This window comes from Gracilinanus agilis, chromosome 1 (genome assembly GCF_016433145.1).
Source record: "Gracilinanus agilis isolate LMUSP501 chromosome 1, AgileGrace, whole genome shotgun sequence".
Taxonomy (NCBI): domain Eukaryota; kingdom Metazoa; phylum Chordata; class Mammalia; order Didelphimorphia; family Didelphidae; genus Gracilinanus; species Gracilinanus agilis.
Window position 1 is genome coordinate 350716330 of NC_058130.1, and position 25709 is coordinate 350742038.

General features: G+C 34.7%; 1 protein-coding gene across 4 annotated transcripts in view; it reads right to left on the bottom strand.

Annotated features, from left to right (window-relative positions):
- TRAPPC13 (trafficking protein particle complex subunit 13) overlaps positions 1 to 25709 on the bottom strand; it is a 42302-nt gene that overhangs the window by 4216 nt on the left and 12377 nt on the right. For 2 of the 4 annotated variants that reach the window (XM_044663525.1, XM_044663517.1), the window contains exons 2-10: positions 25633 to 25701; positions 24510 to 24609; positions 15731 to 15815; positions 12194 to 12321; positions 9883 to 9955; positions 9234 to 9278; positions 5089 to 5106; positions 2947 to 3080; positions 1068 to 1266 (exon numbers count right to left, since the gene is read on the bottom strand). In XM_044663525.1, coding sequence (XP_044519460.1) covers positions 1068 to 1266; positions 2947 to 3080; positions 5089 to 5106; positions 9234 to 9278; positions 9883 to 9955; positions 12194 to 12321; positions 15731 to 15815; positions 24510 to 24609; positions 25633 to 25701 — 851 coding nt within the window. The remainder of the gene's footprint in view (positions 1 to 1067; positions 1267 to 2946; positions 3081 to 5088; positions 5107 to 9233; positions 9279 to 9882; positions 9956 to 12193; positions 12322 to 15730; positions 15816 to 24509; positions 24610 to 25632; positions 25702 to 25709) is intronic. The other 2 variants (XM_044663542.1, XM_044663534.1) reach the window with 1 other exon arrangement.

The following is a 25709-nucleotide window of genomic DNA, read 5'->3' on the forward strand; positions in this document are numbered from 1 at the left end:
TATTCCTCTCTCCTCTCTACTCTCTCCTCCTCTCTCCTCTCTTCTCCCCACCCCCCCTTGGCTATTATGGTCAAATAGCAAATAGTTAGGAAGGACCTGGCAGAAACCTTGGATGTAGGTTGGAGGTGGCATTACACTTCAGGAAGCCTCTCAGAGGTGTTATTGCTTCCATGTGCTCAATAAACACACCTTGAAGAAGAAACTATTATTTTTACAACTTTCAAATAACAGTTGGGAAGGGAAATCATGGTTTTTCATGGATACATTAGCAATGAATATGACTATGGAAGTATCCAGACAATAGAGTGACTAGAAAGACTGTGTAATAAAAAAAAGATGTGATAGCTAATGTCAATTATCTTAATTTTTAAATTCTGTCATTTTACATTTTAATTAGTATATTTTGTCTTTCCATCACCTTTATTTCCAAAAAATCTCTTTCTCTCCTATAGTCATTCATCCTTTTGGAATACAGAATTTTAAAAAAGAAACGATAAAGAAAAAAGACAGTTCCATCAACAAAATTGGACAGTGTTTGCATTGTTCCACACCCATAGTTTCCCACTCCTCCAAAGAAAGGAAACATAACATCAACCTTCTAGAAATTTGACAGCTTAGCAAATTATTCATTTCTTCTTGAAAAAAAAAAAGGCTATTTAAATAATACATCTTTTTCTTCCTGAAATTTCTATTTCAACATTAAAAGGAGAGTAACTACTTTGCTCTGACAGTTTAGAGCAAGGTCTAAGAGATTATTCTTTTGGAAAGTCTTAATGATCTGAGGGGGACAGACCACTGTCTTCATCCTTCAAGCAGAAGCCATAGAAAACAGAAAAGTTCTAATTTTGACGTTTATTTGACTCATTAACATAAGAACTCAAACTTGCTTAATAACTTGTTCAACCTATTTGCTTCATAAAATATGAAGTTATTTCTTACTTAAAGAGCTGTGAGATGATCAATCTTGTCTGTGGTCCTCTCATGATATGCCTTTCTCTTAATTATTTACTGATGGGACAATTTACTTAACAAAGGGAAAGTCTGACATAAAAAAGAAACGTTCTCACCATTCTCTGCAATTGGCTGGTCTGCAATCTTCCTCTTTCACCAAGGTTTGTTTTCCACACTATATCTAATTTTCCAATTACTGTTACCCCCTTAATAATTCCAGCTTTTTCTGCAAATTCTTGCTTGGGCTTTAGGCAATATAAGTACTGGCGTGTATCCATTGGTTGCAAATATGTCCTTGAGCCAAATGTGGACATCCTGAGGGAGGAAAAGAATTGACAAAAATCTTTAGCATCTCTTAAAATAACGCCTTTCACCTCAAGCCAAACTATGGCTAGTTATTCTTTTTTTTTTTTTTTAAACCCTTAACTTCTGTGTATTGACTCCAAGGCAGAAGAGTGGTAAGGGTAGGCAATGGGGGGTCAAGTGACTTGCTCAGAGTCACACAGCTGGGAAGTGTCTGAGGCCGGATTTGAACCTAGGACCTCCCGTCTCTAGGCCTGACTCTCACTCCACTGAGCTACCCAGCTGCCCCCAGTTATTCTTTATAAATAACATGACACATGGATTATTTAACAGGTGCAACATAGGATTATTGACTTAAAATATTTGAAGGGTTGTCATATTTTCTTTGGTGAATTCTTCATGGCTAGGAGACAAAAAGGCTGTCTTCGGCTTCTTGATGGACATTCACCAGGTCTAGTTTACTTTATCTTTAGTCCCTCCATTTTGACTATTCTCACTTTTGGTCATCTTTGCCAATTTGCTGGACACAAGGTAAAAACTCAGAATTGCTTTGCCTTGCATTTCTATTATTATTATTACTAATAATTTGATTATATTATTATGTTAATGATTTTTCTTATGGCTTGTTTCATATGGCCTGTTTTCTAAATACCTTCAACTGACATTTTATAACATTTCACTTTCAAAGATGCAGCACTGCCTGGACAATAAGCAAGCAGGCCCGGGCTCTCTAAATAATTAGCAGCAACCTGTTGTGGGGTGGGGGGTGTAACTGCTTAGCCTCACTGACTTTCAGGCTCCTGTAAGACAATGACAAGAATTGCTAACATGCCTATTTCACAGGTTGTTCTGAAGGTCAAATGCAAAAATGCATTTAAAAGTATTTAGAAAGATATAGGAAGAATACAATGCAATGAACTGCTATCTATTAGTCTTATTATTCCTATCTAGTTCCCTTTCCCTCTCATCTTAAATAGATCCTATTCTTGAGTACACAGACCATTCACTTCAATTAAATGGAATATAAACCAAGTTCTCACTACAGTTTTTTTTTTAACCCTTACCTTCTGCCTTAAAATCAATACTGTGCATTCATTCCAAGGCAGAAGAGTGATAGGGGCTAGGTAATAATGGCAATCACGTGACTTGTCCAGGGTCACACAGCTAGGAAGTGTCTGAGGCCAAATTTGAACCCAGAACCACTCCCTCCACCCCCAGTCTCTAGGCCTGGCTCTCAATATACTGAGCTACCTAGATGCTCTCAAGCTGCCCTTGAATAAGTCTAACTCAACCTGTATGTCTCAGTTGTATTATTTTAAAAATAGGATTAAATCCTACCTTTTAACCATAAATGGTTTTTTATGAAGAAGGAAATATACATGTATATATAAATTCACAATATGAATTATTAATTATTGATTATATATAATGAAATGTGTATATTATGTAATATAACATAAATTATATGAGTATGCATATGTGTACACAAACATATATTTTTAAGTGCTTTGAAAAATAAAAAGTGCTGCATGATTGTTCCATAATTCTCTACTTAAAAGCACAAGAATTACTAATAAAAATACTGGCTCTAAAATTAAAGTTTAAAAAAAAAAGAATGGAAGTAAGTAAATGTTAGTATAGACAGATGCACGTGAAAACCAAGACCATTGGAGACACCTTATTTGTACTCACCCTTCACCAGCTTGTTTCACAGTGTTTAGTTCTACTACATTGTACATCATAGATGGTTCCAATGAAACCTTCTCCATAAACATAGGTGAGGTTGTAATGTTTTGAATTTGGGCTTCAAGAAATACTTCATCTGTCTAAAGAAATGGGAAAACGGCCACCAAAGCACAATGGTATTTTAAATATTTAGAACAACCGAAGTACCTTAATTATTTGAAGAAAAAAATTAACCACAAATGTGATTAGTTCATGCCTGCAAATCAAAGTTACTGTAATTAATGCAAGAAAAGAAATCTTCATCCCAATATAATTATCAGGAGCGAAAGTGTTAGTCACTGATGTCTTATCAAACAATGGATAGGGGAAAAACTATAATAGGTTTCACACTTGAAATTCTAAAATTAATCAGAATTTCACTGCAATATCCTAATCTCTCAATAAGATAAGAATTTTGGGGTTTGTGCTTTATTTTTGGTATGCGTGAGCATACTTTTAACATCTTAATTTTTTTGAACTAGTAGATATTATAGTGAAAAGTAATAGAGACTCTATTATAGTACATCATATTCACTTCATTTCCAAATGTCTTCCTGACATAGGGGAGTGATCATTAACATTATATTTAATCTGCATAAATAATCTTACTGTGACTGTGCAGTACACCAAGTTCCTTCATTATAGAGAATGAAATATCTGCTAATTTTCTTTTATTCATCAGGTACTGCTTCTCAAAATGAGAATCTTATATTCTAGGAGTGTTTGGTCTAGTAATTTCTAAGGTTGTTTTCTAATGACATGCTTATTAAGCATTAAAATGTGAAAAAATTCATATAGAGGAACTATATGATTTTTTTTGGATCTCTGAAACGCAAAATTCAGGAACAGGTAATTTTGCCTTGCTGACAGGTTTGATGTCTGTGTGATATGAGAAAGTACATTCAAATTTGGTTATCAGGTACTTATGTATGTATATTTTATATGGCTCCTCTGTTCTATGATCAATTATGCAAAAAAAAAATGACTTGTCTTTGTATTACTTGGTTTTGTTTCCATCTGTCATTTACTAAGAAGTTAGCATGAAGCAAAGTTTTAAAGTCATGTAGATTTGGCACTTGTGGGCATTTTGCATTACAAAAGGCAACACAAACTTGGAAAAATGTAACTACAGAGCCACAATCTAATTACTAAAACTTATAAATATCTACTAAGAAGACAGGATTTTGTAGTACATTGTTATTTTTTTTCCAAAACAGAATAGCAATGTGCTACAGTAATTATAAGTGACATATTATTTGATGGTTCCATTTTGTTAGTATTTCCCCAGAAGGTAGGTAAATACCATATCCCATCAATCCATTGCTTTAAAAATCACCATGGACCCAAACTTCAAGTTATTTTTAAAGGCATAAACTGTCAGCATAAATTTAGGAAGAGCTAGGTAGGTAGGAGAAGAAAAATAAGCAGCATAATGGAAAACCAAATTAGTCTGAATAATAAACATAAAACAATTGAAAATTAAATGAAAACTAGGGCCATATTTAATGCTAGGACAATTGGTGCTGGCATTAAGTTCAAAAAGACACAAAGGACATACTAATTCTTTAGTAAAATATATATGTATATATAATAAAAATGCTACATATTTTAAATAGCTAACTGGAAATATATTCTTTATCTATTATTGTTAAAGATCCAATTTCATCTGCCCTGATTTAAAACTTATACAATTATATACCTGCGTTCAAACAGATTACTACTCTTTCTGTTCAGAGTACTACTGTTGAAATTGTTTAGAGTAGTTAAGATGGATGGATTACTAGATCAAGACAACTGAAACCCCATGTCTTAAAAGAAAGAAGGTTAAACTACTTTTTAAAATAAAGGCTAAATGAGAAACAATGGTTCAAGGTGTAACTGTTTTAATCCAATAATTTAATATTTGAGTTGATTTATCTCCCTTAACCTAGAAGAGAACTAGTATTAATTTAAAAAATTTCCCCAGCTAAATGAAAAAAATCATGGCAATATATTCACAACTAGCTTTGTTTTTCCACTATGCTTTAGAAACAGATGTTAACAGGCAGAGAGTCAATTAGTAGACAGGAAGAAAAGCATACAAATTTGTAATAAATTAAATAAAATTACCACAGAACTGAGGTCACTCTAATGGAAAAATAAAAAAAAGAAACATTAGAAAAATTAGAGTTAAATGTTAAAGAAAAAGAAGGACAACTAACTTTCAAATAAAATGCATGATTGCATTTTGGTGGTACTTTCTAATCAAGACAGCATTAGTAAACAAGAGGGTAAAAAGAAAGAGACACAAAGAAATATGCAATCATTCTTCTGTAAAGGTACAGCTTATGAAGGTTAAATGCCAATAGAGGCATTTATGGGGAGAATTGCTGTGGGATCAGATCCCATTACGTCACACTTTGGTAGGTTTTACTGATTTGAATAGGGTGGGAGGTATTGCAGTATTAAGAACCAAGATTATGGTAAAATGTTTTCCCTCAGGTTTAATGTGAAAGACTGCTAAAATTGACACAGACTCATTTGATGAAAAAAGAACTAATAGAACAACTTGAATTTATATTGTGTACTTTGGGGAGAATTCAAAGGCCTTCAAAGATGGCATCTCATTTGTCATTTAGAACTGCAGACTTTAGCATCAGAGACGTTAGTAGGAACCTGTCTCACCACTTTTCTTCTCTGAGAGATGATGTCTATTTGATTTTTAATGACCTTCTTTGACTTCAAAACCTTTCTTAACTCAATGATTTTTTCCTTCCATATTCACATATCATCAGTATGTCATAGTTATAAGCTCATTTGTTCTTTCTCTGCTTTTAGCAGGGACAGAGGTCCCTATCTGGTATAAGGGCCTCTCATAACCTACAGACCATTGCTAGATTGTTCCTGAAGCTTCTCTTCCCGATGTTTATTCACATGGGCTAATATAATTATTGGGGGCATCTAAGTTGCACAATGAATAATAGAGAGACAGGCCTGGATATGGGAGGTCCTGGGTTCAAATTATAGTGTCAGACCATTCCTTGCTGTGTGACTTTGGGCAAGTGACTTAATCCAATTGCCCAATTCTTACTCTTCTGACTTTAAGAGTTCATACTAGAACAGAAGGTAAGGGTCTAAAAAAAAACAAAATAAAACACACACATGTATAAAACTGTTGAGAAAAAAGCTCTAAAAACCCCAAACAAACAAAAAATATATGTATATATAAAATTGTTGGGGAAAACCCTGTAGACCACTCATTAGATAAATATAAATATAAGGATAACGAGGTATGCTTGGCCCAGGATTTCAACAGAGCAATTATTAGACTAGGGTGAGGGAGACATGGGAGAAAGGTACACACTATACAACACTGGCAGTAATATGATAGTTTACATGACACCAATGATTAATGTTATCATGTCTATCCTCTTTCTTAGCCAATGTCAGCATGGAGTGGATATCATTGACTGGACGTTGAGTACCTAAAAGTCAAAACCAAATACCGGAAAAATGACTAACTAGCCCATGAGTTGTTTGCCACCTGGTTTTAGCAGTGTTTCCTAAAGAAATATTTGTTTAAGAACTTAAAGGGTTTGAAAGGCAACATGGCATAATGAAAAGAGAATTAGGCTCAGTGAGGAAGACTTAGGCTCAGGCCTCTGACACATATAGGCTATACATAACCCTGGGCAAGTCATTAACACTTCAAAGTCCCAGGCAACTCTCTAATGAGTCTTTAAGTTACAAGGCAGTTATCAATCTATATACTGGTACAATTTCCTTATTGGGAAGGTCCTACTCTAATGAGAGTGTAGGTCTGGTTAAAAAAATTTTTTTTACAAAATTTAAAAATTAAAACTTGTCAGGAAACTTTAGATTAAGAATTATGTATATAAATAATTTCTGAACAAATTTTGTTCATAGGATTATAAAGTTAAAGCCAGAAAGTTAGGGATCATCTAGTACAACACCTCACTTGATAGATGAGCAAAATGAGTGTCAAAGGGTTATGGGAAGCACCCAAGGTCCTGGAAAGAAATTAGGAGTCAGAGCTGGGATTCAAAAAATTTTCAAACTCTTAAGGAAAACAAAAACCTCAGTGATCTAACACTTTCTTTTAAAGATGGAAACTAAACTCAGTGCTATATATGCTATCACCTCAAAACAGTCTCATAGCCAAATCATTGTATCAGTAAAAAATGCAAATATTCATACACCCTTAAAAAGGCTTTCCCATTCATCCATAAGATGAAGGAATTGCCATTGGAGGATCCTTTCAGCTCTGAACTGATTTTTCTATGATCTATGACTGCTATAACAAATCTATTCTTTAAGATATTTCCCCTTCATGCTATCTGTGTCTGAATCCTCTAACAGTAGAGAGACTGAGTGAAGAGAGGCAAGAAAGTGAAGGAGAGGAGGTAAAAGAGAGGAGAGAAGAGAAGAGAAGAGAAGAGAAGAGAAGAGAAGAGAAGAGAAGAGAAGAGAAGAGAAGAGAAAGTGACAGAAAAGACAGAGGGGAAAGAAGAAGAGATGAGAGAGAAAGGAGAGGAGAGAGGAGAGAAGGGAGAGAAAAGAAAGGAGAGAAAAGTGACAGAGAGAGAAAGGAGAGATAGAAAGTGGCAGAGAGATAAGAGCATTTTAAGTTTAATGAGACTGAATGGTTGGTTATAGGACATGATTATTGCATGGTATATGATTAATAATAAGAATGCTGGGGTCACAATTTAGCAAGAAGAAATAACAAATAAATGATACCAATTGTATTTCAAACCTCTCCCTCTACTCCTAAACTCTGCAATCTAGCTAACCTGGTCTGTTCACTGTTCTCTGAATATGCTATGTATATTTCCACCTTTGTGATCTTCCTCATATAATTGTCCTTGTTTGAAATGGCCTCTTCCCTCTTCACATCTATGTTCTATGTTTCTTTTTCTTTCTTTTTTTTTTTTTAAACCCTTAACTTCTGTGTATTGGCTCCTAGGTGGAAGAGTGGTAAGGGTGGGCAATGGGGGTCAAGTGACTTGCCCAGGGTCACACAGCTGGGAAGTGTCTGAGGCTGGATTTGAACCTAGGACCTCCTGTCTCTAGGCCTGACTCTCAATCCACTGAGCTATCCAGCTGCCCCCTGTTCTATGTTTCTTATGAGGCCAGACAAATTCTTACTTTTTTTCTGATTGGATTCCTTTAGATTTGAAATCTTCCCTGGGGCCATAAAGCCCAAGTTTTCCAGAAAAGTCTCTGATTTTATGAAAAGAAAGTGTACTTTTAATGAGGCTTTGTAAAACATATTTTGTCAAACTACTTGTTCTGATTTTCTGTTCACAAAATATGGTCACCATATTGTTATATCTCTAGTGCCATGTTGTATTCGATAAATATTTGTTGATGATGTTTGAAAAATTATTACAAATTTTTTTGGTCAGGTTTTGGAATAGCAGGTAGATATTTTAAAATTCAAAATGCAGGGATTCTGTAAGGTATTCCCTATAATATTATACTCATCATGTTAAGAATTTCCCCACTGTTAACTGGAACTCCTTGAGATTTAGAGACCCAATGGGAATAGTAGCATAAGAAACAAAATTGAAAATGAATTAATGGAGTCCAATGAGGGAACAGAGACACTCTTTTGTAGATTCTACTGGCCTTACTTCTGACCAGTTTTATCCTAAAAGCAGCTCTTCTCTTTCTTACATGACCAATCTTCCTAAACAATTATCAAGAACAGGTTTAACTTAAATATAGCAATCCTTAAACTTTCCAGTTCAAACTCCCTCTCCTATTTCAGTATTCCGTCTGCCAGCATATATGGGAAGTTAATATGAGAAGTTTATGTGGTAAGGCAGTGTCTAGTTCATTTTTACAGCTTTCAGAAGTGTTTACTAGGTTCTTATTAACAACAGTTAGTATATATTAACACTATTTTAAGTAATAGCTAAGGAGAATTATAGGAAAGGCATTTCATGGAAAGGAAATAAAACAACATTCACAATGAAAGTTGTACATATTCTACTGCAATAGCCCTCTAACATTTCTTTAAGTTAAAAAATGGGGGGAATAATGGATTAGAAGCTTAATATCTACTTTATTTTATCTATTGATTAAAGTGTTAACTCATTTTTCATAAGCATAGTCAGATTAGCAGTTTTTTTGAGATGTGAGGGAAAAGGAAACCTATGGATTTTAAAAAAATAAAACAAGATCTTAATATTTAATTTAAAAAATCTCATTAAATACCAAAAACCTTGAGGAAGAAATCCAATACTTACCTCTGCATTATAGAACTTGGTTTTCACATCCAATGGTTTAAGAACCTAATTGAATAAAGCATGTAATTTAGATAAGGATTTTGTCTTTTCTGCACTTCAAAGAATGCTATTATGGTATAAAGTTTAATTAAGAATTGAATAAAATGTTTTTAAAACTCTTTAAAATTTAAATAAATAAGGCTCTCAAGATGATTGAAAAGAAAAACACAAAGTACATGCTGTTTGAAGACCATCATTTCACCTCTCCACAGTGAAAAGGCATGTATGTATTTGTCCAGATAATTTATCAAAATGATTACAAATATCTTAACTAGTGAGTTACATACAACATGTTAAACTCAACTTATCTGGCTTGGATTGTTCTTTATGCTATATTCTGTAGCATCTATACTTATCATGACTACTCAATCAAGAATATGCTTTTTGTTGAAAATTTTGGTAGTTTCATTATAAAAATATTGCTCATGCTATCCTGTTTTTATTCAGCTTAATTTAATCCCATTTTCTTTTCTAGCCTGAATATGCCTGAAACTACGCACTTTGTTTTGTACATTTTGGTATTCACAGCAGAGTAACAGGGTCTATGATATGAGATGAATAAACAATTGTATCTTATGGCTATGTAGCCTATTTTAATTAAATGCAATACCTGAAATTTGAAGAATTTCCTAAAGTACATCTTTTCTCCACTCTGAGTAGTGTAGCTAACTGCACACACCAAGCTGAAATAGAGAGAGATATCTGATATAGTCATTCTGAACTAGTTCCAACTGTGTGGTTCTCAATATTACTTTTAAAATGTATAAGATATGCAGGAGGCTAGTAGTAGATCTAAGTCTGAGCATACACACATCCAAACATAGTTTCTTGTTGGACAATAATGGTTTAGAGAGCATAAATATTCTGCAAAAGTCTTACATGGAGAAACAGATCTAAATTACACTGCTAGAGCAGTTGTGAACCCTTTTTAAGAAAACAAGATGGAAATATATATTAAGAGTTGTAAAGCTGTTCATACTCATTGATCAAGGGATCCCATTACTAGGATTTGGCCCTAAGGACATTATTGAGAGGGTAAAAAGCTGTGTATGTATGAAAATATTCACATAAGTTTTGTTTGTAATGACAAATAATTGAAAAAGAAAACACAAATGCAATGCTTGGGAGAAATGGCTGAATAGATTGTGAATGTAATGGATTATATTATGTTATTAAAAATGACAACTATTAGAAATATAATAAAAATAAGGGAAATATATGGAAATGAAAAGAGAATGAAAACAATAGATACTATAATTACATTAAAAGTCTCAAAATCAAGAGAAAAAAGGATCAAAATGACACAAATCCAAAGGGAACTCAAAAGCAGAGGATATTTACATTAGCATATATAATATTTTTAAACAAATTGTAAACAATGTCAAGTTTGTGTTTTGTACATTTTTAAAAATTCATTTGTTAAAAAAAATTTTTTGTGGGTGGTGATTGCTACTAAATATATAATAAAAAAAAATAGGGAAAAAATAGGATAGATGCAGCTGTTCTACCAAAATCATAACCTCCAGTACTCTTCACTTATAAGAGCCAACATCATAGAATGAAAAGAGCTTAGATGCCTGTTTGTTTTATAGAAGAAAAAAGGCAGGAATAGGTGAGTGACTTGCCTAAGGTAACACAGCAAAGATCTCATATTCTAGCAATCAGGACTTTATTTTACACAATAACTTTTTGTTCAGTAAGATGAGATGCTTTTCTTCATAACACCACTTCCTTACCTCATTCCTTAATCCTTTACTTTCAAATAGCTAGTATGCCATTTGAAAAGTTAAGTACAAAAAAGACTCAGAAAATGCTTGTAATTCCCATGCTTTAGTTAAGAATTAAAACATTAAAAAGAATTCTGACAATGTGTAGTCATGTTTTTAACCTAACTTAAAGGGCTAGAATTTTTAAGAAGATTAACATTAATATTAAGTTAGACTTTTGCCTGAGAGGAAGAAGAAATGTTTATTTATACATGAACACAAAAAAGGCAAAGGTTACAGGGCTTGGTGGCTTTCAGAGTGCTTCAGTTTGGCTCCTCATTTGTTTTCACTGGTTAGTTTTATGTGTTTGGATCAGACTTTAGTATGTGTATAATTTAAAGTAACAGCCATGCAATATTGTTAATTGGCATTTTATACACATTTCAAAAGATCTATATTAAGTGTTTCATAACATCTCTGGTTCAAATTTGTATTACCTGTAAAAATAATTGAATATAACAGTGAATTAATTACAAAACCAATAGGGTGAATGGTGACATTTCAAAAATATGTGGAAGGTTTTTGTTTCTCCAAAAGAGATGTTTGGAGGGGATAGTGGGATGCTCAGGGTCTTTTGGAAAGGTAGTTTTAGTTAAAGCTCATGAAGCATCTACTGCACAATTTCTTATGTTTCTTAGGAATGATTTAAATGTTACTGTTTAAAATCCTGTGCTGGTTATGAGCCCAAATTATAGGCTTCATGAGGGTAAGAGTTGTTTGATTCTTCTTTGCATCCCTCATAAGATCTCACTTTCATTAATCAAGTATTTTTCTGTCTTCCGATCTTGCTATAATTCAGATAATCTCTCTTTTTTTGGGATATGATTTTGTTTTTTAAAAATTGGGGAGGGATATTTTTCCCCCAATTACATGTAAAAACAATTTTTGGCATGTTTTCTAACATTTTCAGTTCCAAATTCTGATAATCTCTTAGTTTTAAAATAGATTTATTACAAGTGACTACAAAAATGTACTTAGATGTATAACTCTTATCACATAAAAAGAACACATTATAAACTGCCTATATAAGGTAAAAGCTTTAATTAATAAGTTTTTCAGATGATAGATACCTATACATATAGGTAAATGTGTGTATATACACATATTTAGAGGAGAGGGAAAGAGACAAAGAGATTATGTTTAAAGGTTCCTTACATATGTGTTCCAATTTCTTTCACTTCATGGTGGATGACATCATCAATACAACAATCAGATTTAAGTTCCGCAACTGTAGCATTGGAAGCTGAAAGATTTAAACGTTGAGAACTTGTCTGGAGATCAGCCTTGAAAGAGGAGGAAAAACTTCAGAAGACAGTGTGCAATTTTAAAAGATTTTCAACTTCTAAAAATTATTCAGAACAGATCTTTTAAACAAGATGGCACTTTCAGACAATATAAAGTCAAAGCCAGGATAGTAAAGCATAGATGTCTTCATTACGGACTAGCTCTCTGAATTATTTCAAAGAAAAATCCTTTATATGTAAACAAACTCACACTGCTTATATTCAAAGTTAAAACATAACGGTTATCTGTTTGTCAAAGAGCAGAACATGATCTCTGACCCTGAAGAATTCACAACATCTAGGGTGCCCCTACTAATTTCCCATTGAATTCAAAGAAGTTAATCCACCTTCCACAATTGAAATAAATACTTATTCCATTTTCTTCCATATTTTCCATAGTTTCTAAGGCTTTAATACATAAAAAATTGAACAAAAGATGTATTAGTTGAAGAGAGGAACCCAAGAGATGACTCAAAAGTAATTATTAAATGAATCAGACACAAAAGTGACAAACAACTTTAGAAAAGAGAAAAGGGAGCTTCTGGCAAAGGTGGTCGGGGAGAGCTTTTGAGTTCAAGGCTGAGTAGGATGTGGATGGGTGGAAGGGGGTGGGTAGAACAACCACCAAACTAAAGGAGAAAAGGCCTGGCTGGGTGTGTTTGGGGGACCTGGAATAAGCCAATTGAGTTGAAGAAGAGGCATTACATTATGAAGGGAAATAGAGGGGAAAAATAAGGAAAGGAAATGATTGTAAGGCTCTAAATATAATTTAACTATACTTTAAAGTAAACAAATTTATATCAAAGGAAATCCTGATTTTATATTTATGATTCATTTATACTTAATCATTACATTGTGGTCTTTAGACATAATAAGAATTTTAAAAAACAACAGCAGTGCATATTTACAAAGGACCCTAAGATTTACATAATTCTGTCCATATATATCTTATTTAAATTTAAAACAAAAAGTAGTGCTAGTTTTAAAAAATGAATTAAATGTTTTAGAAACCTAATTCTAAACATCAAAATTCACAAACTTACAAAGCATCAATATGTTTTAAATCACTCATTGTAAGTCTCCATCAGAGTGCATTTATTCCCACTGAGGTTTTCCTTGAATGGTCTTGGTTTGGGTTTTTTTCTTTTTTCTAGTTTTTTTGCTCTAATTGTTTCATAAAAATCTTTCCAGATCTTTTTGCTGTTGTCATTACTCTCAGGCTTAATTGCATTATATTTCATTACATTAATCTAGTGCCATTTAACTAATCTTATTAGTGGGTTGTTGGGTTGCAACTGGTAAATTTTTTTCTCACAATTTCATATAATGCTGCTATGAAAATTTTGAACAGATAGCTCTTTTGTTCTTGACGACACTTTCAGGTTATACCCTGGTCAAAGGACTTTTTTTGGGGGGGTAGTGGTAGTGGTAATATTTACTGGATATTGCCAGATCAACTATGAAGTGTAAATTATTGTGACTTTTAAACAGATCTGTGTATATTTTCATTGTCAAGTTTTTACTGTCACATCTGCTATAAATACCATTCCTAATTTGTAGTTTTTTGTTGTGTGGAATTTTAAAAATGTAATCAAACATATCTATCTTGCTCTTACTAATTTCCCACTGAATTAAAAAAAAAATTTATCTACCTTCCACAACTGAGATAAGCACTTTATTCCATTTTCTTCCATATTTTCCATAGTTTTTAAAAGTTAAGTATTTTATCCAGCTGGAATTTATCAGCATAGGTGATATAAGATGTAGGTTCAAAAATTTAACCAACTTTCTGAGGTCATTTTTTAAATAATGAATCTTTCTCCCAGTTATTATTTTCTTAGAACTTATGACTCTCATCTTTAGCATACATTTTATTGGGTGTCTGGTATAGTCATACTACTCCACTGATCTATTCCTTTATTTTTCTGTCCTACGAGGGTGTAGATAAATAACCATTTTAAAATAATATGTTTTAAGCCTATAGAATGAAGTCTGAACTCCATAGCATGTTATGTCTAATATTCTATAATATGGTTTCTAGGCTTTTTTCAATTTTATTTTCCAGTATTCTAAAAAAGCCACCCGATTCAACCAAACTGGTTTATTTGCTAAAGCACATACATTCTTTCTGTCAAAAGGCAAGCAGCAAAGCTAAGTACTGATACATCTTATCCCTTAAAGTGTTTTCATATCTCGAGAAAATAAATAATTTCTGTTTTACATCTAATATTTCTTTCTTTTCTTTTTTAAAAAATCATTACCTTCTGTCTTAGAATCAATATTAATGTATTGGTTTTCAAGGCAGAAGAGTGGTAAGGGCTAGGTAATGGGGGTTAAGTGACTTGCCCAGGGTCACACAGCTAGGAAGAAGCTGAGGTCACACAGGACCTCTCATCTCTAGGCCTGGCTCTCAATCCTCTGAGCCCCCTAATTTAATATTAATTACCCCCACATTTAATATTTCTAAGAGCTAAGTACAGTTACAGGCATTGCCTAGTGAGATCATAGCAGGTGGAAGCAAGGGAGTCCTATTTCCTGCTAGATCCTTTTACTATGCTAAGGATTACTTCAGAACTCTGGTTGCCTGTCAATAGCTTATTATTCAATTCCTAATCTAATCTCTGTTAGTTGTGTGATCTAAGTCATAAGGTAGATTTTTTACAGTCTCAGTTCTTCATCTGTAAAATGAAAAGAGTTAGACTACTTGATCTCCATGGTTGCTTCTACCTCTAATCTGTAAGTATCATCATCTTCCTTCTGTGTTAGGAAGACAGGGTTCCTAGGTTAGTGTTGTTTTAATAGGAAGGTTTCAAGAAAGGGTTGTGGTGAGCTAGAGGTCTGGAATGGAAGAAGGTTTAAAGATAACTAACTGGAGTTAATCCCTAAATTCCTGCCTGAGATACAGCTTCTGAGGCTTAGTCAACAGAACAGGAAAGACATCTAGAGAGAGAAAGGAGAACTTTTAGCCATCAGAGGGATTGCTACAACTTTCTTTCCACTGTCCTGGAATGTCTTCTTTCCTCTTGTCTATTTACCTAAGTCCAATCTTTCCTTTAAAGCCAAGATTAAATCTTACTTCCAAATACTGAGATTCCTAGAATTACAAAGAAACTTTACAGATCATCTTTTCCCTTACTTTTCAGAGGAAAAACTGGAGGTGAGAGAGACTGAGCCCTCTGCCCAAGGTAATTAGAGGAAGAGCTGGCACTCAGACACAGCTCTCCTGATCCCAATACTGCACATCTTCTATTCTAACACAATATCCTCTAGAAGTATCCTCTATTTTTTTTTAGGACTGATGTCATATTGAGATTTCTAAAGTATACTTACAACAAAGGAAACAAGTAACTGATGAAAGGACAGGAAAATACACTTTTACTCAAAAACATTCAGACAAAGTGTTACTTACCTTTACCAATATGTCCTTTACAATTTGGTTGCTGTCATTGTGAACACTGATATAACTGGAAAAAGTTTCTCCCAAAAATATGTTTCTGTCCAAAGGAAAAACAGCATTTAGGAATTAAGCTGCTTCAGTACAAATATAAATACATCATACTAAGGCATATGGAAACCTTTACCTGGACAAGAGCTACAGCAATTCATGCACTGAGAGATGCTGGCCACAAAAAGCACTATCCCTGCACCCATCTATGTCCTAAGGCCATTTGAAATATTGAGTTAGTCTATAAAATACTATCTAGTTGTCTTTTGCTGATGTACAAAGTTACCCATCTCCTAAGCCACAATGGTAGTAGCTAAAATCAGATCCCTGCCATGTCCTGGGGCTTTTGTCTAAAGGGACCAGCAAAGTGAAGTTTTACGTTTTTGAAATGATCTTATGCCTTCACTAAGTTATTGATCTTCAGGGAATCAGATACATTCCCGCCCACCCACCCCAGTCCCCTTTTTTTATTTAGAATATTTTTCAATGGTTACATGTTCATGATTGTGGCTCCTCCCCCCCCTAGGCTCTTTCCTCCCCCCTCCCAAATCTGACAAGCAGTTCCACTGGGTTATATACATGTATCATTGTTCAAAACCTATTTTTGTATTATTCATATCTGTAGTAGCATTATCCTTTAACATCAAAACCCCAATCATATCCCTATCACACATTTTTCTAATGCATTTCCATTCCCACAGTTCTTTCTCTGGATGTGGAATAGCATTCTTTCTCCTAAGTTCCTCTGAATTATCCTGGGTCATTGCATTGCTACTGGTAGAAAAGTCTATTATATTCTATTGTGCCATAATGTATCAGTTTCTGTGTATATGGTTCTCAGGGTTCTGCTCCTTTCGCTCTTCATCAATTCCTGGAAGTCTTTCCAGTTCACATAAAATTCCTCCAATTCATTATTCCTTTCAGCACAATAATATTCCATCACCATTAGATTTCACAATTTGTTCAGCCATTCCCCAATAGATGGACACCCCCTTATTTTCCAATTTTTTGCCACCACAAAGAGTGTGACTATGAGTATTTTTGTACAAGTCATTTTCCTTATTATCTCTTTGGGATACAAACCCAGCAGTGGTATGGCTGGATCAAAGGGCAGGCATTCATTTAAAGCCCTTTGTGCATAGTTCCAAATCCCTCCAGAATGGTTGGATCCATTCACAACTCTACTAGCAGTGTATTATTGCACCAATTTTGCCATATCCCCTCCAATATTTATCACTTTCCTTTGCTGTCATATTGGCCAGTCTGCTAGGTGTAAAGTGGTACCTAAGAGTTGTTTTAGGAGGGATTTAGAACATTTTTTCATGTGCTTATTGATAGTTTTTATTTCATTATTTGAAAACTGCCTATTCATGTCTCTTGACCATTTGTCAATTAATGGCTTGATTTTTTTGTAGATTTGACTTAGTTCCTTATATATTTGGGAAATGAAACCTTTGTAAGAGTTTTGTTATAAAAATGTTCTCCCATTTTGTTGCTTTCCTTCTAATTTTAGTTGCACTGGTTTTGTTTGTACAAAAACTTTTTAATGTGATATAATCAAAGTTATTCATTTTACATTTTGCAATATTCTCTATCTCTTGCTTGGTCTTAAAATCCCTCCCTTTCCCATTATATTTAAATCATCTGCCCATTTTAAATTTATCTTGGTAGAGGGTGTAAGATGTTGATCTAAACCTAATTTTTCCCATACTGTTTTCCAATTTTCCCAGAAGTTTTTGTCAAATAGTGAGTTCTTGTCCCAAAGGATGGGTCTTTGGGTTTACTGAATACTAGCTTACTGAGGTCATTTACCCATAGACTATCCCATCTATCCACCCTTCTGTCTCTTAGCTACTATCATATTGTTTTGATGACCACTGCTTTATAGTACAGTTTATGATCTAGTCTGTTAAAGCCTTCACATTCTTTTTCATTGTTTCCCTTGATATTCTTAATCTTTTGTTCATCCAGATGAACTTTGTTATAATTTTTTACAGAATTAGAAAAATTTTTAGAATTTATAGAAAAGAATTTTTTCTAATTCTATAAAAAAGTTTTTTTGGTAGTTTGATAGGTATGGCACTGAATAAGTAGATTAATTTGGGTAGGATTGTAATTTTTATTACATTAGCTCATCCTACCCAGGAGCTTAATGTTTTTCCAGTTGTTTAGATCTAGTTTTCATTGTGTGAAAAATGTTTTGTAGTTGTGTTCATATAATTCCTGTGTTTGTCTTGGCAGATAGATTCCTAAATATTTTATATTGTCTAGAGTGATTTTAAATGGAATTTCTCTTTCTAACTCCTACTGCTGAGTTTTGTTGGAAATATAGAAATGCTGATGATTTATGTGGGTTTATCTTGTACTCTGCAACTTTGCTAAAGTTGTTAATTATTTCCATCATCTGCAAAGAGTGATAGTTTAGTTTCCTCATTGCCTACTTTAATCCCTTCAATTTCTTTTTCTTCTCTAATTGTTACTGCTAGCATTTCTAGAACAATATTAAATAACAGAAGTGATAATGGGCATCCTTGGTTCACTCTGAATCAGATGCATTTTTAACATTCTTTATTTAATTCATGAGTAAATCTTTGCCTGGTAAAAATAAAACTGGCTTTAGTTCACTATAATCTTTTTTCCTCTGTTTAAATATAAATCCAAATCCTCCATAAATAATACTATTCTTATATTTTAATCGTGGAGACAACATGTAAATAACTATGAACATGTAAGATATATATTTTTATATCGCCCCACCTTAACCTCTGAGTGAAACCAGTTCAACTCTACTCTGAACTCTTCTAAGTCCCTTGCCTCCTTATCTTATCAAAGAGCTTGTCCAACCAGGTTTTGGCCTTGGACTATTTTAGCCATTTCTGCCTTCACTCCTACTCAAATGCTGATAAGCAAAGCTGTAGAAAATCATAAAATCATGCTGACCAGACCCACAACAAATTTATATTACATATATCCACAAAATATTTATGTTAATTTCAACTGGGCATTTCCCATTGCAAAGTAATTCTATACCTCCCTTATCTACTCACTATTCCACTCTATACACCAAACCTTTTCATCTCTCCTCACAGTTTTTTTTTTTAAACCCTTACCTTCTATCTTGGAGTCAATACTGTGTATTGGTTCCAAGGCAGAAGAGTGGTAAGGGCTAGGCAATGGGGGTCAAGTGACTTGCCCAGGGTCACATGGCTGGGAAGTGTCTGAGGTCATATTTGAACCTAGGACCTCTGGTCTCTAGGCCTGGCTCTCAATCCATTGAGCTACCCAGCTGCCCCCTCTCCTCACAGTTCTTATGACTTCTGTTCCCTCATCTTCTCAAATGAGAAATTAGGGCCATTCACTATGAGCTCCTCATCTCCTCATCCTCTCATTTCACATCATTTAGATGCCTTTAGCCTTTATCAGTAACTTTATCTCCTCTCACATGAAAAGGAAGTCTTTCTTGTTAAGACAAATCTCTCTACATGTGCCCTTGATCCCATTCCATCTCAATTGTAGACTGCCTCTTCTTGAAATCCTAGTGCCTCATTTATCTTCAATCACTATTTGTCTATAGGCTACTTCCTTACCAATAACCACCATGTCTATGTTTCACGAACCCTCACTTGGGCTATCCAAGCTAGTTATTGTCCACTGTTTCGCCTCCTTTTTTGTGGCTAAATTACTTGAAAAAGCCTACCATTCCTTTCCACTCATGCTCTTAAATCTCTATAATCTGGCTTCTTACCTCATCATTCAACTGAAACTGATCTTGCCAAAAACAGTGGTAAATTGTTTAAAAAAGAGCTCTCTGAAACAAAAAATGAGCCACAATACACTTTTTAAGTTTTAATCTACATATTAACATTTCCTCCATTACTTTCTTAAGTCTATGTAATTAGCAAAACAATAAAAGTGATTACTGAATTACTGATTACTAAAGTGAAATCTTCACACTAAATATTTAATAGTCCTTTTGGTTTGAGCTGGTCCTAGCACTCCCCTTCTCCAAAGTGACAAATATCAAGATCTTTTCTCAATCCATATTCCCCTTGGCCTTTCTGCAGCCTTTGACAGCTAAGACTTATTTTCTCTCATACTATTTTCTCTCTAGGTTTTCATAATTGCTCTCTTCTGATTGTTCACTTGCCTGCTTGACTCTTCCTTCTCAGTATCCTTCATTGGATCTTTATCCAGGTCATGCTCACTAAATTTAAGTAACTTCCAAGTCTGTCCTGGGTTTTCTCTGCTTTTCCTTCTAAACCAGTGATTCCCAAAGTGGGCGCTACTGCCCCCTGGTGGGTGCTGCAGCGATCCAGGGGGAGCAATGATGGCCACACTTTTTTTGTATTACATTCTATTCTGAGTTCAATAAATAGTTTCATAATTTCCAGGGGGTGCTAAGTAATATTTTTTCTGGAAAGGGGGTGGTAGGCCAAAAAAGTTTGGGAACCACTGTTCTAAATTATTTCAAGTTGGTGACCTCATTAGTTCCAATGAATTCAATGATCAATTAAAAGACATTAAAAAAAAATTATTGGTGCATCCATTCCAAGGCAGAAGAATGGTAAGGTGTGGTGCAAAGAGGGTGCATAATAGCCTGGCAGGCTTTGCTGCAGAGTTCTTCTGTCAGTTGATAAAGGGTTTTAGAATATTGGGAAAGTCAGTTGGCCCTGGGAACTCGTGGAGAGAATCAGGGTCAATTTGAGCTCCTTCTTGGGATTAAAACCTGCCTATATTTTGCAGCTTTTCCTTTAAAAATTGTTAGTTTAGCTAATTCCTTTGAATCTCCCTAGCCTTCCTTATTCCCATCTTCATTTTCCCTACCTGAATGTCTGAGAAGTTTTGTAAGGAGAGTAGATCTGAGTGTTAGTTTCAAATCTTGATAGTTTAGTCAAATAGGGCTTACCCTTGTTACAAACTTATCTATGGAATCATTGTATCCAACTTTCCTGCCCCTTTTTGCTACAAACCCTCCTGGGGCTGAGTAGGCTCAGTCTCACATTCCTGTCTCCCTTCCCCCACCTGAAGCTTTCTCTAGGCGGCTGTTGGGGTTACCTAATATCCTCTGTCCTTTCCAATCAACCCTAAAAAAGAATAAATACTGTTTGTCTTTAATCAAAACCCTTTGGCTACTTCATTAGTTGAGTAATAAGAGAGGGAGGAGGAGAGAGAGGAATAACATTCTCTCTGGAGTTTGAGGGAAGCTGAAGGTATCCATTTTGGAGGAAGTGTAGCTTCAATACTTCCTCTAGTCCCTTCCTTAGTGAACCTGTGAAACTGACTAGAAGCCTCAAGTCAGTTTCAAGTCATTCTTGGCTGGCTCTAACCTTGCTCTGTAAAGTGTCCCTTTTACTTGAAGGGCTCAGTCTGTTTCCCTTCAGTGTTTGTCTCTAACCTGAGTATACAGTCTGTGTTTCCCTGCTGCTGTTGCCTGCCTTAGATTAACTCATCCTCTCCCTTGCAACTCTTTATACCTCAGGGTTTATATTCCCTAAACTCAGATATTCCCTTACTTCTCCTACCACCTCAATTTACCAACTTTACCATTATACCTTCCTTATTCACTTTACTGCCTCAGGGATTCACAAACCCCTATCCACAGTGCCTATCCTCTATTCCAACCATACCTCTTCCTTAATTTCCCTACTACCTATAGCCTAATCCCCTTATTACCTCCCTGCAATATTCCCTTATTACATCCTGATATTCCTCTATTACAAAGGACTGAGCAATGGGGTTTAAGTGACTCGCCCAGAATCACACAGCTATGAAGTATCTGAGGTCAGATTTGAGCTGAGGACCTCCTGTCTCTAGGCCTGGCTCTCTCAATCCACTGAGCCACCTAGCTGCCCCTCAATGATTTGTTCTATGCAGATGATTCTCAGACATTTTTGCCATGCTCTAACCTCTTCCTGACCCTCAAATCTCTACCTGTCTATTAAACAGGGTGTAGACTTCTTAAACTAAGTTAATTTCAATGCTGAAGACATTAGCTTTCTGTTGGAACACTCCCCTCTTCCTAACTTCCCTACATTAGGGGTACCACCATCTTCCCAGTCACCCAGTCTTGTAGTCATGGTTTTATTCTTAATTCCTCACATTCTCTCACTTCCCAATCTGCTGCCAAGTACTGCTGTTTTTACCTTTAAAACATCTCCTGTATATGACTCTCACTTCTGACTCAATTGAGTTCCTAACTGCAGGCATTTTCACTGGTTATCCCTGAAGCCTCTTTATTTTCTCCTTTTTGTTTTGTTTTGGCTTCAAGTCTCAGTGAAAATCTCACCCTTTGCATGAAGCCTTTCCTAGCCCTCCTTAACACTGATACCTTCCCTCTGAGATTATCTCTATTTGAATATAGTTTTTTTTGTATGTTGCTTCTACTATTAGAATGTGAGCTCCTTTAGTAGTTAGCACAATGCCTGGCACATAAAGGATGCCTAGTAAATAGTACTTGGTATACCATTGCTGAAAAGATTAGAGAGGTAGAAAAGAGTTAGATTGTAAAGGGCTTTAAAAACCAAACATTGTGCTTTAAATTTGATCCTAATAAAGAAGCCATTGGAGATCACTGAGAAGGAGCTATGGTCAGACCTGCACTTTAGGAAAATCATTTTGGCAGCTGAGTGGAGGATGGATTAGAGTGATGTAATGGGGATAATTTGAGGAAAGGTGTGTGGTAAAAGGGGATTTTGAAAGGAGGTTGTCAGGGACTTGCTAAGTAGGAAATCTAGGTTACAGGTAGGCTGGAATAAGGAGATTCAGGATATAATATGGCTGAAGTCAGGAGTATAACACTGAAAGGAAACAAAGATCTTCAGGGAGAGGGAGAATTAATCTAACAGGCAAAGATAGCAGGCTTTACAGACTGGGACTTAGACTTAGAGACAAACTGAGAGAAATAGACTGAACTGAAATTAACTACAGGCTTTAGTTAATTTCACAGGAAGGGACTTGTTTTGAAGTTACACCTTCCTTCAAGATGGATACCCCGGCTTCCCTTCAAGCCCAGTTAGTTCTTTCCCTCTTCTTCCCTCTCTTAATAACTAACTGACAAATTATACTAATAAGTCTGTTGAAACACAAAAGGGTTTATTATCTTTAAAGGATGATTTGTCAGGAAAGTGGATTGAGGAAGCCCTAACAGTTGTCTCAGAAACCTCAGGTGGGGGAAGGGAGGCAGAGTTGGAGTCTGAGCAAGGACCTGACTTAACTCAGTTTATAAGGTGCTCTTGATATCTAAAGGGAATAAATGATGACTGACTAATTTCTTTATATACAATACTATCAAATTATAGTTAAACCCTTCACAGATTTGAACTCCTCTCTAATTTACTCTCCTTATTAACTCCACAGACATATAAGGTAAGGGAAGGGAGGTAGGAAATAATATAGGGAATGAAGATACAAAGGGTTTCTCTAAACTAACAATTCTTAAATAAATATTTTTTCAAAGCTAGGCTAAATTTCAATTCTACAGATAGGTAAGGAAGCCGCCCAGCTGGTCTGCCCTCTCTCCACGAGTTTTCCAAACCAACTGACCTTTTTTCTCAAGATTCCAAACCCCTAACTGATTACAGAACTCAACCAAAGCTTGAAAAAACTAACATGACTCCCTCTCTCTATATTACAGTGGGGAGGAAATATTAGAGGCCAATTAGGCAGGGAAACCAATTAGAAGGCTACTGAAATAGTCTAGATGAGAGATGCTAATAGCCTGTTTTATGGTGATAGCTGTGTAAATAGTGAGAAAGGGATATTGTATAGGAGAGAGCTAAAGGTGGAAATGACCAGATTTGACAAGACTGGATATGTGGGATGAATGGGAGCGAAGAGATGATAATCCTGAGGTTGTGAGTCTAGGTGACTGACGACAGTGCCTTTGACAGTAACAGGAGAGTTGGGAAAAAGGGAAGGTTTTAAGGGAAAAGATAATAAGCCATGGACATGCTGAGTTTGAGACGCCAATGTGATATCTAGTTTGTGATATCCAAAAGGCAACTCGTGATGGTGTGGCTGTGACTGGATTCTGGAAGGTTCTTTAAGCACAATAAATTTTTAGCAGGTTCTATAAAGCCAGAAAGACTCTTGATATTGCCTGAGGGCTAAATATATATTTGCTGTCTCAGGGCCAGTCTAGCTAAGTTTAGTGAGGCACGTCTTTATAGATTGGTCTCATAAGAAGATATATTTTGGAGGCCATTATTATTCATGAAGATTATCTACTAAGTTATAGAAAGATTGTACTCTATCTAAAGGTAAGTATTATCTACAACAAATGAAATTACAGATATAAAAATTATATTTGCACCTATCCAGAAGTACTATCTCATTACCACATTCTATAAACCTAAACTATTAGTGCTACAAAATATTTCCCAGATCGAAAGTATTTTTAAAATTGTGTTCTGATCTTCCTGTAGTGCATGTCTCTATCTTTTCTTTGGCATATGCCATATGCTACATTAAAATGCTAACTGTTCCTCTTAGTTTTCACAGTGTCATAGGGACTACAGAGTAGGGTTTTCATGCGGTTTAATTATCCTGGGTCTTAGATTACAAATGGATATTGGTGAATGCATACAGGTGAATTTTGGGGGAAGAAATCTGTGGAAACAATTCGGTCCTAAAAGATGTTAGCTTAGTAGTACTTATTAGGGCATGGAAGCAAGAGTGTAGAACAGTTGGCAAAGCTCATAAACTAGGGATCTTGATATACTTTATCTGATAACTGAACTCTTACCCAAAGTTCTGAGGCAAGGTCAACATTTCTCCAAGCATCAGAGTTTCTGCACCATTTACAGTGGAAGGATCATCTTTCATGAGCTGATTAAAGAGATCTCCTGTGGCAATATAAAAAAAAATTACTAATATCTGCTGAATAAATGAATTAATTTAAAGATGTGACTAAGTGAAGATAAACTGTGCTTTTCATAACTTTAAAATCTTACTTATAAGAAAAAGGCCTAAATACTCCCAGGGAAGTCTACTTTATATATATGTCATGTATATTTTAGGCCTCAGTCTCCTTCTCTGCAAAATAAGGGGTTTAGGCCAGATGAACTCAATTGTAAAGTAAAGAATATTTTCTGATGAAAGTATAATATAATTACATTCAGATTTAAGAGTCATGCTACTATGCTACCAATACACTGAGCTTTATTTATTTATTAGCATGATATCGATCGGTCTGTTCCCTGTTTTGGCACTAACCCTCATACACAACTATAGACTTGTAAAAATAGTTGGCATTTAAAAACAAATTTGGTTACAAACCTATCATGGATTAATTGTCCAAATGATGTAAAAATGTGCAAATCCAAAGAGGATCAAAGGAAATTAAATGATCCTCTTATAATCAATATTTATAACATTCTAATTTCTAATTTTTGATATCATTAATACGTCTTTTTTTTAAAACTCAGTATTTAGAGGTAGGTCATTTTTCTAAATGAAGGTATTTCTAATGCACAGTATCACATATTTATATGATATAGACATGTTATATATATAGTATAGTAAATATGCTGACAGATATAGTAAACTCATTAGTGCTCAAAAAAAGAAAGCTATAGTCAAAATTCCTGAAAAGCCTTTAATTTGGAATACTTGAGAAAAAAAAACTTTTATTATTTAACTCTTATAAAATGTGAATATATATATACACTTAAATTAAAATTCAAGTCACTTCCAGGCCAGTACTAGGAATTGTTGGTGATAAGACAGAAGCTGATACCATCCAATTTACACAGAACCTGGATTTATAATGTTTCAATAAATGAGGATTTGAGCACGAAAAACATAAATGTTAATTTCTTTAGGTACAGAAAGGATAGAATAACATACATAAGTATCCTGTGGCATACCTGGTAAGTCTCTGTCTTCACATGTTACTGGAATATTGGTGAATAAAGTAGGCTTGGTCAATCTCATCACTGTAAAT